This window comes from Syngnathus typhle, linkage group LG15 (genome assembly GCF_033458585.1).
Source record: "Syngnathus typhle isolate RoL2023-S1 ecotype Sweden linkage group LG15, RoL_Styp_1.0, whole genome shotgun sequence".
NCBI lineage: Eukaryota > Metazoa > Chordata > Actinopteri > Syngnathiformes > Syngnathidae > Syngnathus > Syngnathus typhle.
In genome coordinates this window covers 6,178,282-6,195,032 of record NC_083752.1, presented here as the reverse complement: position 1 = coordinate 6,195,032, position 16,751 = coordinate 6,178,282, and the positions used below count along the sequence as shown (strand labels likewise).

Sequence of the window (16,751 nt, the reverse complement as noted above, 5' to 3'; positions counted from 1 at the left end):
TCCCGTTTAAGCTTTGTGATGCAACACACAAGTAACTATTCACTCGATACGCCACATTGCACGTGCAATCCAATCGACTTAATGCTGTCCTACTTATGTTGCCACCGTTGTTCTTTTGTCATTCGTGACGACTGCAAAAACACACCTTTTCATTAGGTACACCCGTGCAATCCCTTGAAATCTCTCTATTAGTCAGCTAGTTGAGCTCATGTGAACCATGTTGCTAACCAAAACAGCAGCAACGTAAACAGCCTCTCATAAGGACATAGATGTTTTTACAACATAATTTCATGCAAAATACCAAAAGGTAATGTACTTTTTTTTTATTTCATTCAATATAAAAAAGGGGGGGGGCATGTGCAAAACTTACTTTTTAAATGAGCACATGAAATACCTGCACACTCGAATATTTTTGAATATTTGTCAGAAACTGAGCCCCCATATTAACTGTTGTGTAATAGTTATGGATTATTAAATTAGCCAATGGAGGTGTTGAACATGTAACATTCATTTGCAGTCTGGATGTGGAGCAGTGAACATATTTTGTAGTTATTGTAGATAAATTTGTCATAATCAAATGTATCATGTACAGTAAAAGCGCATTTGTTTCCCCATTTGTCCCTATTTCATTGGCCGGGTGCACTGAGGTGATGAAGAACCAGTTGGTGCCTTAAAAAAAAAGAATAAATCCTTTTTTTTTAATGCCTTCTGCTTTAAGATTCCCTCCCTTGACTCGAGAAGTGGCCCAATCTCAGTCTCCTTTTTTAGTCACCTGATTCATCGCACTGCCATTTTGCACACAAGTTTGACTGACACACGCACGCACGCGCACACGCGCATCACCAGCCTATGGGGCGACCTCTATAGAGGAATTCAGGCTTTTGTATGAAGACCGGCTGCAGAAAGGGAACGTTGTTCATGCGGCGAGACATTGAGATTTGAGAGGACACGCGAGGAAGAAGTCTAAAAATGTCCTTTTGTCCTATTTTGACGGAGGCCAGTTGAATCATGGACGATTTTATGTTGAATTGGTGATTTTTTTTTTTTTTTTTGCGAGCCTGATTCGCACTCTCATCAGCATCGGCTGAGGTGCGTTCAGGGACACTCGGGACGTTCCGGCGTTCAGCTTTGTTTCATTTACGCATCCAAATGCCTTCCTATTAAGGCGAAGGTAGTTTTGTTTCTTTTCTTTTTTTTTCTTTTTTTAAAGCGAACGTATGACTCGTCGCTGCTCGTTGCCCTCTTCCTCCTTCTTCTCATCATCCTCCCCTCGCAGACACAGCCGATCCTCGCAGAGGGCATTACCCACCACCTCCTCCCCTCCACTAAAGACATTTTGATCGTCCTCTACTACGACTCCCCCCCATCCCCGTCACCTCCTACAGGCTCGAGCCGAAGCCGCTCCTCCTCCACCATGTCCGGGCCGACTCTGACGGACCGGATCGCCGCCGCGCAGCACAGCATGAGCGGCTCGGCCATCAGCAAAGCCGTGTGCAAGGCCACGACGCACGAAGTGAGCGGACCCAAGAAGAAGCACCTTGACTGTAGGTGAAACCACACACACGCACGCACGCACACAAAATGCCATCAGTGCACGCACGCTTCACAGACAAAAAACACGCCTTTTACCCTTCGTATTTCTCTTTTAATTACCCACTATTCATCCACTAACTGTAATCTATGAGGCCTAAATGTAATATTATGAAATCCTGCACCATTTCCCTTTCTTCACATTCAAGTTCACTGTCCACTGGTGCATTACTATCATTTATGCATGTGTGCGTATGTGTGTGTGGTGTCCTTATCTGCACACTACTAATTGCCTATGCATGCATTGGTGTGTGTGTGTGGGGGGGGGGGTCCAGCCACATATAGGGATCACTAGGTTAGAAGGCGTATTTTGGCCTTGTAATAAATCAAATGGAGTGCACAGGTAATATATCAAGCACGCACGCCTTAAAAAAGAAAAAAAAGGTATAGGTAAGGCAGACTTCATTGACATGAATTGAAATTTCATGAATCTGTCTGTATGGAAAAAAATGGTGTGTTTTTAATTATTCAAAATAATAAATGTGAAAACATCCATCCATCATCTGAATGGCTCATCCTCACAAGGGTCGCAGGAGCGCTGGAGCCTGTCCCAGCTGACTTGGGGCAGTAGGCGGGGTACACCCTGAACTGGTTGCCGGCCAATCGCAGGGCACACAATCAGGAAATTTTAAAAAAATTTTTTTAAAATGTGTAAATAAAGCACATGCCGTTGTACTTTAGTGTACGTGCCTTTAAGGGGTGCGGCCTGGTGCGTGTTATCATATGACAACTCCTTGCGAGTGTTGTTATTTTATAAGTATGTATCCATCTTATCTGAAAGACACGCTTCAATGATGCTTTTTGGGTCAGAAACATAGTTTAAATAGCAAATTACTTTGTGTGTGTGATTTAATTATCAAACACGACTTTCTTTTCATCTGGATGAGAAAATGGAGGCGTATATTTGATTGAGGCATTTACTTTTCCAAGAGACGTGACTTGTTTAATTTGTCGTTTGCAGTTGACTAGTTTGTGTGTTAGCAATATTTAGTTACATCTTTTTTTTCTTGATGCAAAAAGGGAGATGTCCATTTTAGTGGAGGTGGTTATTTTGTCCCAAGGACATAATTTGGTAGGTGTGTGATTGGAAAAGGAAGGCATCTGTTTATTTCAAGAAGGCGTTTATTCTGAGTAATATGATTGCATTAGTGCTGCTATTTTGGTTAGCAACACAATCCAAATGGTGTCAGCAGTTAGCTATATTGTGAACTGTAATTGGAGTTACAGTTCGTCTCCTGAGGTCGGAAGGGATCTATTTGAGGGAGGCGTTTATTTGACTCGTATGAATGGAAGACCTGACGAGTAATTGAGACGGTATCCATTTGATGTATACTGTGCAATACTGACGTGAAAAATGGGGTAGCTACACCTAAAGCTGTACCTCATGTTGTGTCCAGTGACATGATAGAAAAATCGAGTAAGTGATTTTTCTATTCCATCCGTAATGAAATGAACTACTAATGTGAATCCACGCTCATTGGATTCAGTCCTTTATTGTTGTTTTGACCGCTAGCTTAGTGGCCCTGCAGTTACTAAACAACACAAGGCCATCCACCTTCAAAACAGTAAATGTCACCGCAGCCACAAGGAGCTTTTCATCACCGGGGCGGCGTCCAAACGCTTTGAAAAATGGCGATTTTTCTGATTAAACGAGCCAGCAAGAGGCTACGTGAGCTTTTTGGCTTGTGATCTGACTAATTCTGACCATGAGAGGGTAGAGAAGCTTTAAGTAGGGACTGCACGCTTGGCTCAACGCACTCTTTTGTTTTCTCGTTTCCATTCGATGGGCTTTTAAGGTCAAGCAAGGACACGGGAAAGAGGTGTGTTTGCAATGAGGCGGCCGCGTCGGTTTGAGCCCCTCGACGGGCCGCCGTACATCACGGTGAATGTAAAGGAAGCCCCCCCCCCACCCGACGAGGCAGTCTTTGTGTCTTTGAGCAACAATTCATGAGACGAGTCTGCTCCCGCTCAGCTCGCCTCGTTAAATGGGATCATAAAGAGGAGACGCGTACTTGCTTCTGCTAAAGAATCGCTCTCGCCCGCAAATGGAACGGAATCAATGGGGATGAAAATAATGAGACGCTGGCTTCTTGTCGAGGGGGATTAAAAAAAAAAAAAACACACACAACCTTTTGCTGCAGATGAGAGCAAACAATGCAGCGGAACGTTTTTTTTTTTATTAACTGTACGAGCAATGTTCTGAGTAACAGTTTAATGTTCTTAATGGATGTACAAGGGTAAAACCCAGTAGCCGCTGTGGTAATGAAAAATAAAACACTGTTCCTGGAAGTAAAGTGGACTAGTTGTTGCGCATCTCTGAGTCTTGGTCCTGACTTTGCCATGTGCTGATTGTGTGTTCCTCTGTGCTAACAAGGGCTCGCCACAACCCAAAACATTGTTATATTCATTTTTTGCAGGGAAAAAAACATGGCAAAATGTAAAAGGCACAAGCGTAGAAAGAATGGAATTGTTAATGCCGTGTAATTGTGACAGAAAAACGCAACTCTGGATAAGGAATTGCTGCGTAGCTGGCAGTGGCTAGCACTCAGTCTCTTCAGCTTCATTTTTAGTAGTATCTATTTTTATACATTTTTTGGATATATATCACAAAAAGCCAAAGAAAATGCAAAACAGGGAGGACTAGTTGCTAATGTTAGTGTAGCAGTCAAGTAAACTGGAATTAGCCACACAATCATCCCTAACTTCCAGTTTGTATCTTTGTCTGACACCACTTGTCAAAGGCCGGGAAGCTAGCACTAGATGCTAGTGTTAGCCATTAGCAACAACACCGGCCGGACTTCACTGTGGCTGGCCAATCTTTTTTACTTTTTTTTTTTTTTTTTTATAGGAGTTCATCGTTTCTGTTTCCAAATCATGAGTTTTAGTGCATTCAAATGTTGCATTGTGTATGTAAATTTAAATTTAGTGATGACCAAGGGACTTTTTTTTTTTACAGTCCAGATGTTACGGGCCCACCCTCGCCAGGCCGGGTGACACATTGCACTAAAACCGTGATTCATTGTTTTTGCTGCTCATTAAGCCAGTCAAAGCGGCCTCTCATTATCACCGCCTTTGGTGTCGTGACCTTGACAAAGAGATAGGAGCCGAGTGGGGCGGTCTCTGTGACTATTTAAACTATTTACAAAGCGTGGCGAATGATGAGCACGTCACGCCGACTAAATGGGATTTCATTAAGCCGCGGCTGCTCATATGGGCGACAGAAGCGGGATTCGATGCGACTATGTCATCAAGCGCGGAGTGACCGCTCAGTGCACAGCGTGATACAGCTCAATGTTGTCGTTTGAATGGATAAATCAAACATTGATGTCGTGATTTGCATGTAAAGAAATAATATAAAGATGACATTTGAAGAAGAAACATTATGTAAATTGACTTTTTATGGCTTGTACATAGATTAGGTGGATAGATTTGCTAGCATAGTGTGCTTTTCTAGATAAGCTAACAGTTAGCTTAGCTTCTTTGACAAGGCGCAGTTTTTGGTGATCCCAAATCAGCGTCGAACACATGCATGACATTTGTATGAATATTAAAGACATTTAATATTTATAATTATAGTCCAATTTCTGAACAGATGAAGGAAAACGGTGGCTCTTAACAGTAACCACGCCACACCAGAGGATAATGGCGCAGGACAATCGTTCGGCGATGACAATTGGGCCTTTGTGGACTTTGATCGTGAGAGGGGAAAATGCTTGGATTCGTCCTTATTGTCAGTATTCAAGTGCCCACTTAAATGCACCAGTGCATTTCTATACAGAGTCGAATCAGAATAAGCATGTTTCAGGCACTCATTCCGTCACTTTGCCTTTGCATACACATGCCGGATGGACGTCTCGAGAGGGCGAGACGTGAGGAGTCAGCTCGGGTTTTGTTTCCTTTTCATCTCCACGGGAGGGAGAAAAAAATGAGGTTAATTATTCATCGCAGGCCTATTCATTTCCTCACATTATGCGCAGAGGCATGTCGATTGAGTGCCGCCGCTGGATTGACTTTAGAGTGTAACTCTCCATCTTCTGCCGGGATTTTCTATTGACGAGAGCCTGCGAGTTACGGCCAGCCAATGAATTCGTCCTCCACCTGTACCTTGACTACCGTTAAACAATGATTCGCTCATCGATCTGTCGTCTTGTATTGAACCTCTATGGACGTATACATCAGCGCACTCCCCTCATAAACGACAGTTTTGGCACGCGACCCGTTTATCTCTTTCACAGTAGCTACCAGTAAGTAAAGAGGCGGAGCTTAAAGGCTCGTAAATGTCAGCCGTGCTCATTTCCAGTACTCGTTAATCTTTGCGTGTCTATTCAACACTCCTTTGTTGTGATCGCAGACAATCCTGCTCACTTGCATACACGCTAGTGACTATTCACATTCATTCCATTGCACTGTATATATAAGCAGTTACTTATAACTGCTTTATACACAGTTGCACATACTGCCGAATATTTTTATTAGCCGCATGTGTCTCGACTGCAAAGTAGGCTGTAAAATAAAGTCGTTCCGATCTTTTTGTACTCGACCACGCAGACCTGATCCACTGCACCAACGAGCTGAATGTCAGCATCCCTCACCTGGCGGACACGCTGCTGGAGCGCACGGCTAGCAACAGCTGGATCGTGGTCTTCAAGGCGCTTATCGCCACGCATCACCTCATGATGTACGGCAACGAGGTGAGGACGCTGAACGACACACACACACAAACACAAGTCACTGGCCACCATAGGAATGGAACTGAAGCTCTGTCTCGTGTAAAAGTAGAGCTCTGGCGTAGATCCTCGGTGCCAAGGACTATATTTCAATGTCAGATATGCTATTGCAAATAATGTCACACTGCAGGGTTAATGAATGCAGATATTGTATTTGCTGGTGCAAGACTTTGAGTGCATTGGGGCCAATTTGACTTAGCGGGTCTTTTATTAGGTCCACATCCTTAAAAGTCATTCAGAAGAGTTGAGGTCTTTATGTGGACAAATGATACCTCTCGCTCATAAACTCCTGTCTGCGACAGACGTAACGACGTGGAACACGAGCACGTCGTCGACTCTTCCCTCTCCTCTTTTCTCTCTCCCCCCCCCAGAGACTGATGCAGTACGTCGCCTCCAGAAACACACTCTTCAACCTCAACAACTTTCTAGATAAGGCCGCGCTACAAGGTGATTTATGACCCCGCCCCTTTGACTCAGCAGAGCTGTTCTGCCCATTGAATGACTTCCTGTCTCTTCCCGGCACTGTAACGCTGGCGATAAGTCTGTAGCAACAAAAATATTGGAACACCTAATCAATCACTGGTTAGATTTTAGCGGGGTACACAAAAACTGAGTGCTGTGCTTGGATGACTTAACTAATACAACTTGCCCACCCCTCCCTTCAGGATACAACATGTCCACCTTCATCAGACGCTACAGTCGCTACCTGAACGAAAAAGCCATGTCGTTCCGGTTAGCGGCGGTGGACTTCACCAAGATGAAGCGAGGGTAATACACTCAATTACCGTAAACATAAGCCCAATAATGACCGCGTGCATCTTCGTTAGTTAGATCATTAGCTTGCTAGTTGCTAGCTCCGCCCCCCAGTTGTCAAGGAAACAAAAGCTGTACTAGGAATTGTTACAATAGAGGAGGCGGGGTCAGCAGTGGCTCATTTGCATAAGATAGGACCACCCCTTCAAGTAGGCAATGTCACCTTTAATTGTGATATGTAAACCGGGTGCAAGCTAACGCGTGTCCGCGTTTGTTACTTACCAGGGTCGACGGCGTGATGCGCACCATGAACACGGATAAGCTGATTAAGACGCTGCCGATCATTCAGAACCAGCTGGACGCACTGCTGGATTTTCAGGTAGCACCTAAGACAAAACAGCGGGCATCATCATCAGGTGCAGGTGTTGGGCTTCACTAAAGCGTACGTGCGTGCACTTTGACCTGCAGCCCAACTCCAACGAGCTGAGCAACGGGGTCATCAACACTGCCTTCATGCTGCTCTTCAAAGACTCCATACGGTTGTTTGCCGCGTACAACGAGGGCGTCATCAACATGCTGGGTGAAAAGTACACACAGTCAACACGTAGACATTGGACAATTGTGTCCTACCTGAGCCAAGGTGGAACATTTCTAAATATGTCTGTCCTAATGAGATAGTCCTAAATCATGGGCGGGCGGGGGATTGCACAACATGTCTCCTTTATTGTTGACATGGTGTAACCGTGCTCATTTTGTCACCCTCCCTACGCAGAGAAGTACTTTGACATGAAGAAGAACCAGTGCAAAGAGGCGCTGGAGCTCTACAAGACCTTCCTCAACAGGATGACCAAACTGTCCGAGTTTCTCAAAGTGGCCGAGGTAACGTTTGGGACGGGGCGAGGTCCTCCGAGGTAGGCTATAAGGAGCGCGGGGACGGACGAGGACGAGAGGGCGGGAATGGACGCCGGTTTAGAATTTTTTTTTTTTCTTCAGGATATTTATCTACCGGGTGAATCATAAGAACATTAAAATAACCTGGAAGTCACAGGGAGAGAGTTATCGGGTCAGCTGGTAACAGCTGAGTCAGAGGGACAATAGCACTGAGCTTCCACTGGAGGACGCCCTGGAGCGCTGCCTGTTTCAAAAGCCTGCACTGCATGCCCAAGCCTCTTTGACCTTTCTATCCTTCTGTCTTCTCTTTCTTTGGTAACTTAGCTAGTCCTTGCGCTTAGAAGGCATCCTCACCGCTTGCTTTTTTGCTCCCATTTCGGAAGTCGGTTTGAGAAGTAGACTAACGTTGACTTGAAGGAGCCAATCATGTCTTAACTTCAATGTGTGTGTATGCGTGTGTGTGTATGTTCTTTCCCTCCTCTTTGCGATCAAAGTCAACATTAGTTGATGTCACGTGACCTGTTGTCTCGCCTTGCAGCATTCATTTGAAATAGCGTGTATGTGCACATGTATTTGTGTGTATGTGCGTGTGTGTGTGTATTTAGGTGTTTGTAGGCGTGTGCATGCGCCCTCCCCCCTCCCCTCCGTGTTGTCTTCTATTTGTTTCAGCCTCTGCATGGAGTAATGAATGCTCGGGTTTGATTCTTCTTTCTCCCTCCTCCTCCTCTTCCTCCTCCGCTCACCTTTATCCCTCCATACCCTCTTTAAAAAAAAAACAACCTGCAGTCTGTTTGCTCTACTCCTGGTTTTGTTACAACATTTGGTTCATTTTTATTTTGCCTCCCTCCCTCCTTCCTCCCATTCCCCCTCTCCTCCCCCCTCCTTTTTTGTGACACAGCAAGTTGGGATAGATCAGGGCGACAGCCCCGATCTCACACAGGTCAGTCCACATCTCATCACAAGCCGCCAATCGAGCAGCGTCGAAAAATCCATCCGGTCGATCCCATAACGCTTCATTCTAAAGCGCTCCCGTTCCCTACTCACCCTACAGACCTGCCCACACTGCAGCTGGCCCTCTCTCTTCATCACTTCGCCTTCCACGTCTCCTTTTTTTCCTCTCCCTTTACATTTCAACTTACTTCTAGAGAGAAGAGAAAGCACAAAAAAAGGCACAATTTACACAAAGAAGCGACAAATCATTTCAAAGAGAATTACATTCTCTTTGTGGTTTGAAGCAACATCTTTTAAGCTGGCTTCTTTTTTTTTTTTTTTCCCATCTGTCAGATACATCATTTGGGCAAAAGTATTTTTGTATGAAAAAGATTTAATATTTATTATAAATATTTCTATGCCGTTCTTTTGTATATTTATTTGAACTTTGCACAACTTAACACGCGTGATTTGGTGGCTCGGTAAAGAAGCACAAAAGCGTCCGGAATGTCTTGAAAGGTTGGTGAACTAACTTCGAACTCCGTATAAAGCAGTCCAACCATGTGAGGTGTCCCAGTTAGTCAACAAAGAAATGTAATGTCAACTGAATGATTTGTTTTAAAAAAAAAAATAAAAAAATTGCAGTCATCACTTTAAAATGCAAACATTGGGCGTCTTAATACTTTTGGCCATATGGTGTATTCCTCCATAAGCGGGGTTTTTGAGATGTTAGGATTAAAGACGCCATTTTTTTTCTTTTTTTCTTCTTCGTTAAACAACACACACTCAAAGAGAACAACTGAGTCCATTAGAGAATCAGGTCACTTTGCATTAGCTGTGGGGAGAGCAGCGAATGGTTTAATGACGTAGGTTTTCCGCAAATACGCCTTGGACAGGCGCACATAATGTCCTCATCAGCACTGCATATCACAGCCGAAAGCCTTTACGGATTTATTTCTCGTTTGGACAAATTGGGAAGTGATTAATTTTTAAAGCACCCCGCCGTGTTTGTAGTGCTTATGAAGACCTTATACGCGCCTATTCAACGACACGCCTCGACTGAGCACTAGAAATTGTATGTGTCTGTTTTTACTTTGAAACTTCCATAGCGTATTCTCTGGAGAAGGACATCCAGAATTCACGTTACTGTCTTTTTCCCCCTTTCCCCTTTTAAAAATAAGTATACAAGACATTTTTTTCTTTGCCTGTTGTGTCTGAATATGTGTGATGAAATGAAAATTAAAAAAATGTTTGGAGGAAAAAAATCACAGTATGCTCAGTATGCATACCTGTTTTGTTTTTTTTCCTCACCAGACGTTTTCATTTCAGAGTTAGCTTCCTTGGTTTTCGGTGCTGTCAAATTGCTGCACTTTCCACAATGAAAGAGCAAATTGGATTGGATTGGATTTGACAGTGGAATCCAAGGGGTAACTCTTGATGTTCTGGACTGTGATTTGTGTAGTGCTTGTGTTGATTATAAAGGACCATGGTGCTGGCAGTCTGCATGGAATAGAGGTGTGATAGTTGTGGATCTGCATGACGGAGCTGATCTGTGCATGCCGGACAACCAAACCTGATGAAAGCAACAAAAAAAAAAAAAAAGAGCTGTCGTAGAGTAGATCCGTTTTTCAATTTGAGGGAAATGTGCTGCTTTGTGTGTGTGGGTGATGAGCAGGATGATGAGAAACAGGAGTGATAATGTCCCACTTTTGAAACCACTTTGCTGACAATTCTAATATGTCTGCTTCCCGACATTCAACCTCCTTCCTCCTCAGGCTCCCAACTCGCTCCTGGAGGCTCTGGAGCAACATTTAGCTTCTCTGGAAGGCCGGAAGCTCAAAGACCTCTCCACTGCCAGCAGGTACGATGGCGGATTTAGATTTAAAATGATGTCTCAGAGTATAGAAGGGGGGGGGGGGCACTTTCATTTTAGTTACAAATTGTGGTGCCACTGTAATGTGTTTTATGTACGTGTGTGTTACCATACCGTAAGATCCAGCACTCTGTCCAGCACGGTGTCGTCCCTCTCCAGTACCGGGATCTCCCTCAGTCGAATGGATGACAAGACAGACGACAACAGGCTGCAGCAACACAAGGTGACAAATGTTTCACGTTAGCTTTCCCTCGATTAGCATGCGCACAATAGCCACCGCATCGCCACTTTGTACGTGCAGGACGACGGTCATAAGATGATCGATATCCAGACGCCCAACGCGTCGCCCGGCACCCAATCGGTGGGCAGTGCCAACAGCAGCGGGGGAGCCACGGACCTGTTCTCCAGCTCGCCCCTTGTAGCCGTCAACAACCAGTGAGTTCCTACGCGAAGAAAGGTTTAGAATTCATGCATGGAACATTTGATCAGCAGTGGCGGAGGTAGAGCGGTGGCACTGGGGGCACGACCCCCACCCTTAAATAAGCCACCAGATGCCAGACTAGATCATTTCGCTTTTTGTGTCTTTTTTTGCAGTGTGCCAAACTTGACCGGTGAGCTGTTCACCTTGCAGCCCCACTTTGCCCCCCTTCAGACCACACACACTGTGCCCAACAACAACGCCTGGGGAGGTACAGTGCAGATGTACAGTGCAAAAACGACAACAACCCAATTCTTATCTAATAACAACCATGGCGACTTTCTTAGGTGACTTGCTCAAGCCGATCCCGCCCACTCAGATTCACAACCCCGGAGCCCCGCTGCACTCTGGGAAGATGTTCCCCAGCGATTTGGACTCTTCATTAGCCAACCTCGTCGGGAGTGAGTATTAGCTTGACATAGAGGTTGCATACTTGGAGCTAATTTGCTTTACTCCTCTTAGACTTGCAGTTTGGGGGGACGCAAGCCAAAAGGTGAGGTGGCGGGGCCGGCGGACTGCTTTTTAATCATCCGTAGGTCTCTTAAGTGCATGTTTGTGCGCAACAGGCCTGAGCTGCAGTGGAGTCAGCTGGTGGAGAAGAAGCCGACAGGGGGAAGCGGCTGGCAGACCAAAACTATGTGCACCGGCACAAACTGGACTCACTCGCCTCATCCCATGGCTCCGGCTCCCATGCCCGTCCCTCAGATGGTAACGCGCAGCGGCCATGTTAAGAAATTACGTGCATTTAAACCAACGTTAGGATCATTTGTCTGTATAATCTTTCAGAGGTATCTGACAATGCAGCCTTTTGCTGATTTTGATTTCAAGGAAAATTAGGATTTGTGAACTGTAGGGTCCGAATAACATTGTATTTTGTTTTGTCTCCGAAGAATGGATTGATCTACACCGGCTATGTAAGTACCCAAGGCACTTCATCAATCCATGTTACGCATCTGCCTTTATATTAAGAGATTTAAACGGGGTGGGGGGGTTGTTATCTTTCCTTACAGGCTCCAGCTCCAGTAGCTTTTCCTATGACAACCCCCCAAGTGCCTGTCTATGGAATGGTAACGCAATGAATCAACTCTGTATGATCTGACATGTACTTTTAACCTTTTTTCTGCAATCTGTAAGCAGCTCCCCCCTCAAATGAGCCATCACATGGGGGGTGTTCCCATGATGCCCCCGCAGCCTGTTATGTACAACCAGCCGGTCCTGAGACCCACTAATCCCTTCGGACCCATCCCGGGGACGCAGGTACTGAACACAGTGTTTAGCAAAGATACGTCACAATCGTAAGATTCGACTTCATCCAGCAACGGCCGTCAATGAATTGCTTAACGTTTGATAAGTTGTTGATGAACTCGCTCACCCTCAATTTATCACTATTCTTGGCTGCAGATGCACTTCATGTAGAGACGCTGCTGTAACCATGGCAGCAGAGCTGAGAGCGCCACAGAGGATGGCGAAGGAAGAGAAGAGGGGACACATAGGGAGGAAAAAAACAACCAACGCACATCCCTCCTCGCTTCCCAAACCCTGTGCCAACCGGTCCCCCCCCAAAAATAACCGCCCAGAGGCGCCAGAAGCTTAGCACCCGATATTCCACTCACACCTCGCATCCTTTGATTTGCCGAAAACGACCTGTGATGACGCTACGGCCGCTGAAGCTGCTCCATCGCCACCTCCTGACCCGATTTCCCCACCAGTTCGACCTCCAATTCGACCCTCCCTGTCCCGGAGTTAAACAAACGAGATGGTATGCTGACACTTTACTCCATGTGACCTTTGCCAAGGTTGTGCGTGTATGTGTGTGTGTCCCGCGCAGGAGATTTTTATCGTCTTGTACCGATTGGGTCAACCATCAACCTGATGTCGGATAGCGTCAGATTTTTGTAAACGTTTTTACATGTCGGTGTTCCGCATCATTGTTTTGTAGCCAGATTTGTTCTCGTTTGCCAACTATACATACGACTAACTTGGTGTGGGAGTGGGGTGGGTGGGGCATGCTTGTGTGTGTGTGTGTGTGTGTATGAGTTCTCTTTTGGTAACTAATGTCAGGACCGTGTTTTCCAACTGCACTGGAACTGCTGTCAAAAATCACACTGAGCCACACCCAGGAATTGCAAAATGTGGATGTAATCAAAAAGCTTTTACTACTTGCTCTTCATTTTGTGGCAGTGCAATATCATGCAAAAATTATGTTTTTAGTTTTGTGGTGTTGTGCCAGTCATGCCGACAACAGAATTATGTACAGTAACAGTTTTTATGTACACAAATGCACTGAGCGCCAATTCAATGGTCTCCCATGCCAAATGATCAAAGGCCCCCAAGTGATGTGATGAAATGATGTCCTTACTGATATGAAGAAAAAAGGCTGACATTTATGCATAGGATGTGCAAAGGTCAACGAGACATGTTGTCAATCACTGTTACGAGGTGTCTGTAAAGTTCCAAGACTGGTGTCACAACATGTATTTCAAATCCAAATGAAATATTTTCCTCTTTGAGATAACCACACTGGCAGAGCTAGAGTGGGGGGGGACCGCAGGGGCACTGCCTCCCCCTCACTTGAATTATGCTTGGACCTCACAGGGGCCAGGCCACATAATTGACTTTTAGTTATTTTCAGATTTATTCTGGAATATGCATTTCTTTAATAAATCAGTCGTGACACCTGTCCTGGGGCTTTTCGGACACACTTAGAATGTTTCTCTTTCGGTATGTGGTGTCAAGACCATGTTTGCCAACGGCACTGGAACTACTGACAAAAAAAAGCACTGAGCCAGGAATTGCAAAATTTGGATGTAATCTAAACTCTGGTACTATTTGAAGGGTTTCTGCTCTACGGTTGTGCAATATCATGTAAAAAAAAAAAAAATCACCTCGTATCCCTCATGTCCGCATTAGGATTATGTACAGTAACGCTCTTTTTATAAAGACGACTGCACGGAGCTCCAGTTAGACTGTCTCCGATCCAAAAAAGGTCCAAGGCACCCAAAGGTGCGCAATGATGTCCTTTCTGATACCGAGGGAAGAAAAGTGTTTTAACACTGCAGAGAAACGAGACAAGGGTAATTACCGTGGCATGGAAGACAGGCTCATTAGCGTAGCGTTAACATTGACGCGCAGGACGTGTAAAGGTCAGCGAGATACGTCGAACGTCTGTCGATCGGGGCCCTCGCCGACGATAGATGAGTCCAGACAGCCCGAGACGAGAGGCTGTAACGAGACGTTAAATGTGAACGAGGTCATGAGCAATCATCGTTATAGCACAAAAATCTTTTGACTGCACAAAAACGTAGAACTAAAACTCATTGCTGGGATGTACAGAACAGTCGAACGGGGCAATAATCAATCAGCGGTTGTTTTTCTACACGTGCTCGGAACGCACCTCGGGTTGGAGGCGTCGAGGTGGGAAAAGGTGCGTGCAACACAGCGGTCTGAAGGTGGCTCAAGGAACTCTGCAACGACAACACAAAATCCTTGAAGTTGACATCCTTGCAAAGTGAGACTGAAAAAAAACTGACATTTGGACAAAATTTATTTTCTCTCAATTTCATCACTGTGTTCCAGGGGCTTATTTTTCTCAGTTGAGCGCCGACTGGTTGTCCTCTGTATATAGGCGATCCTGTTCATGTAGGTTTTTGGACGTGTTTGGATGACGTACTGTATGTGAGACCGATGTATTGCCGTGTCTGTGTTTGAATGGTGGTGTTTTTCAAGGTGTCATAGTCGGGTGGGGGGTGGGGGGGGGGCTGTTGGGATTTAGGGGTCGATGTTACGTCACGTTTGTTTGTGTCTGGAGGAAAAGGGGGTCTGAGTTCAACTATCACAACTGGTCTACACACCAAGAGTGTCTTCATCAAGGAAGAGGGCAGGACAGGGTCTGCCCTCTTTGAAACAGGAACATTTTTTTTGCACCAAAGTCATCATCAAAAGCGCAGCTTTCTTCTAAGTCAACGGAAGAGCAGAACTCGAAACATATCTTATTTTAGTGTGTTTGCTTATTTTGGGAGATGAAAGTTTTTGCGTTGTTTTGCATGATTGTCGTCTTTTTATTGGCTTGTGTGCCAATGGTAAAAGCATGACCATGGTGAGAACCTTCACATGATTTTTTATTTTTTTTTAACTTCCCATGAATTGACATTCATAAATCAACAGTTTTACAACGTAAGGGGGTCTGTAACGGTTTGAAGGCCGCCTTGCATGCCGAAATGCAAACCACGTAAGTAAACCCGCAAAGAACTTCAAGCCCTGTTACAGTCTTTGTAAAACTCCATGAATGTCAATTGTTACCCCCCCAGTCCCCATTGTAGCTAGCCGGACATTGCGGTCTTTATTAAAGCCTTGCTATTTTCCAATGTTTGTGTGTTTGAACGCTCGCTCTTTTTTCATACTAATGCCAGCAGCAGCAGCAGCAGCACGTGGAGGTTTTTGCGGATGAAAGTCAAAGTACTGTAATACGTGTGTTGAGTCTGGTCCACATTGTGCGGTGTATCTTAACGTGTTTTGCCCAGTCTCGTCCTGTCTGTTTGCCCATCGGCTGATATTAAAATGTTCCCTGTCCCTCTCGGCCCTGATTACGTCAAAGTAGGGCGAGATGCACGAGAAGCCTCAATTTTTACTTTCGCAGTTTTAAGCAAAGGTCATAGGAGCGTACGGAACCTTTGCACACAGCAGGTCATACAAGTGAACAGATCCTTTGCACACAGTTCAAACATGGCAGGTCATGCAAGTGTACAGATCTCGATGGGCCTCTATAAATCTTATTTTTGTAACAGATTACCTTGTCAGGTTTATGCTCTCGTTCCTTTGCTCTGCCATTTCCTGAAAGAGAGACAAGAGCTACAAGTCTGTTAGCTGGAGCACACGGCAAGTGTTTTACAAATAATAACTCCCTCAGAAACCAGGGCAGAAAAAACTTGACCCCACGTAATCTCGGAAATATAGATACAATGCTGATTTGCTCACTAGAGGTTTTTCCACAGTGTGATAAATGCGACGACACACTGTAAAATGTTCACCCATAGAAATTGTAGCCCTGGAAAAATAAAATCATTAACACAGCATTGGCACAAAGGACAGACGTGGCTAGTTTGAGCTCTAGGAAGGACTTTTTTTTCAGGTTGAAATCCAATTCTTTAACAGTTGTTTTTTTGCATAACAGGAGTCTACCAAAACCAGCATGAAAGAAATGTCACAAGACAATGTACATGTAGTTTCATGCTGCTTTGTCAATTGAAGAACATTGATGTCCTAGAATTCTTACCTCAGTATAAATAAGCATCTGTGTAGACTGCTTTGACTGTCTCCATTGACATTTCCATCTGTTTGTGAGGGCATGAAACTCAATTTTACTCCCTTCTCATTTGCATAAAAAAAAATACTTGGCAGGTTTGAAACAAGAGTTGATGTATTTGGAAGGTAATGGAATAAAACGTCATCTAATGCTTTAACTGTCAAGTTTTATTTTTTTTTGGGGGGGGGGGGGGGACTCCTAACGCAA

General features: G+C 44.8%; 1 protein-coding gene across 1 annotated transcript; it reads left to right on the top strand.

The window, feature by feature from the left end:
- The first annotated feature begins 1,186 nt into the window (after positions 1-1,186).
- On the top strand, positions 1,187-13,221 carry LOC133167841 (phosphatidylinositol-binding clathrin assembly protein-like). Its single transcript, XM_061298848.1, has 19 exons — positions 1,187-1,544; positions 6,139-6,281; positions 6,689-6,764; positions 6,983-7,085; positions 7,356-7,449; positions 7,539-7,650; positions 7,843-7,949; positions 8,860-8,901; positions 10,667-10,752; positions 10,885-10,987; positions 11,066-11,199; positions 11,359-11,453; positions 11,530-11,643; positions 11,705-11,735; positions 11,809-11,950; positions 12,133-12,156; positions 12,253-12,309; positions 12,380-12,499; positions 12,644-13,221. Exons 1-19 carry the CDS (start codon positions 1,415-1,417, stop codon positions 12,656-12,658), a joined length of 1,728 nt encoding a protein of 575 aa, XP_061154832.1. The 5' UTR covers positions 1,187-1,414; the 3' UTR covers positions 12,659-13,221.
- Positions 13,222-16,751: the final 3,530 nt, after the last annotated feature.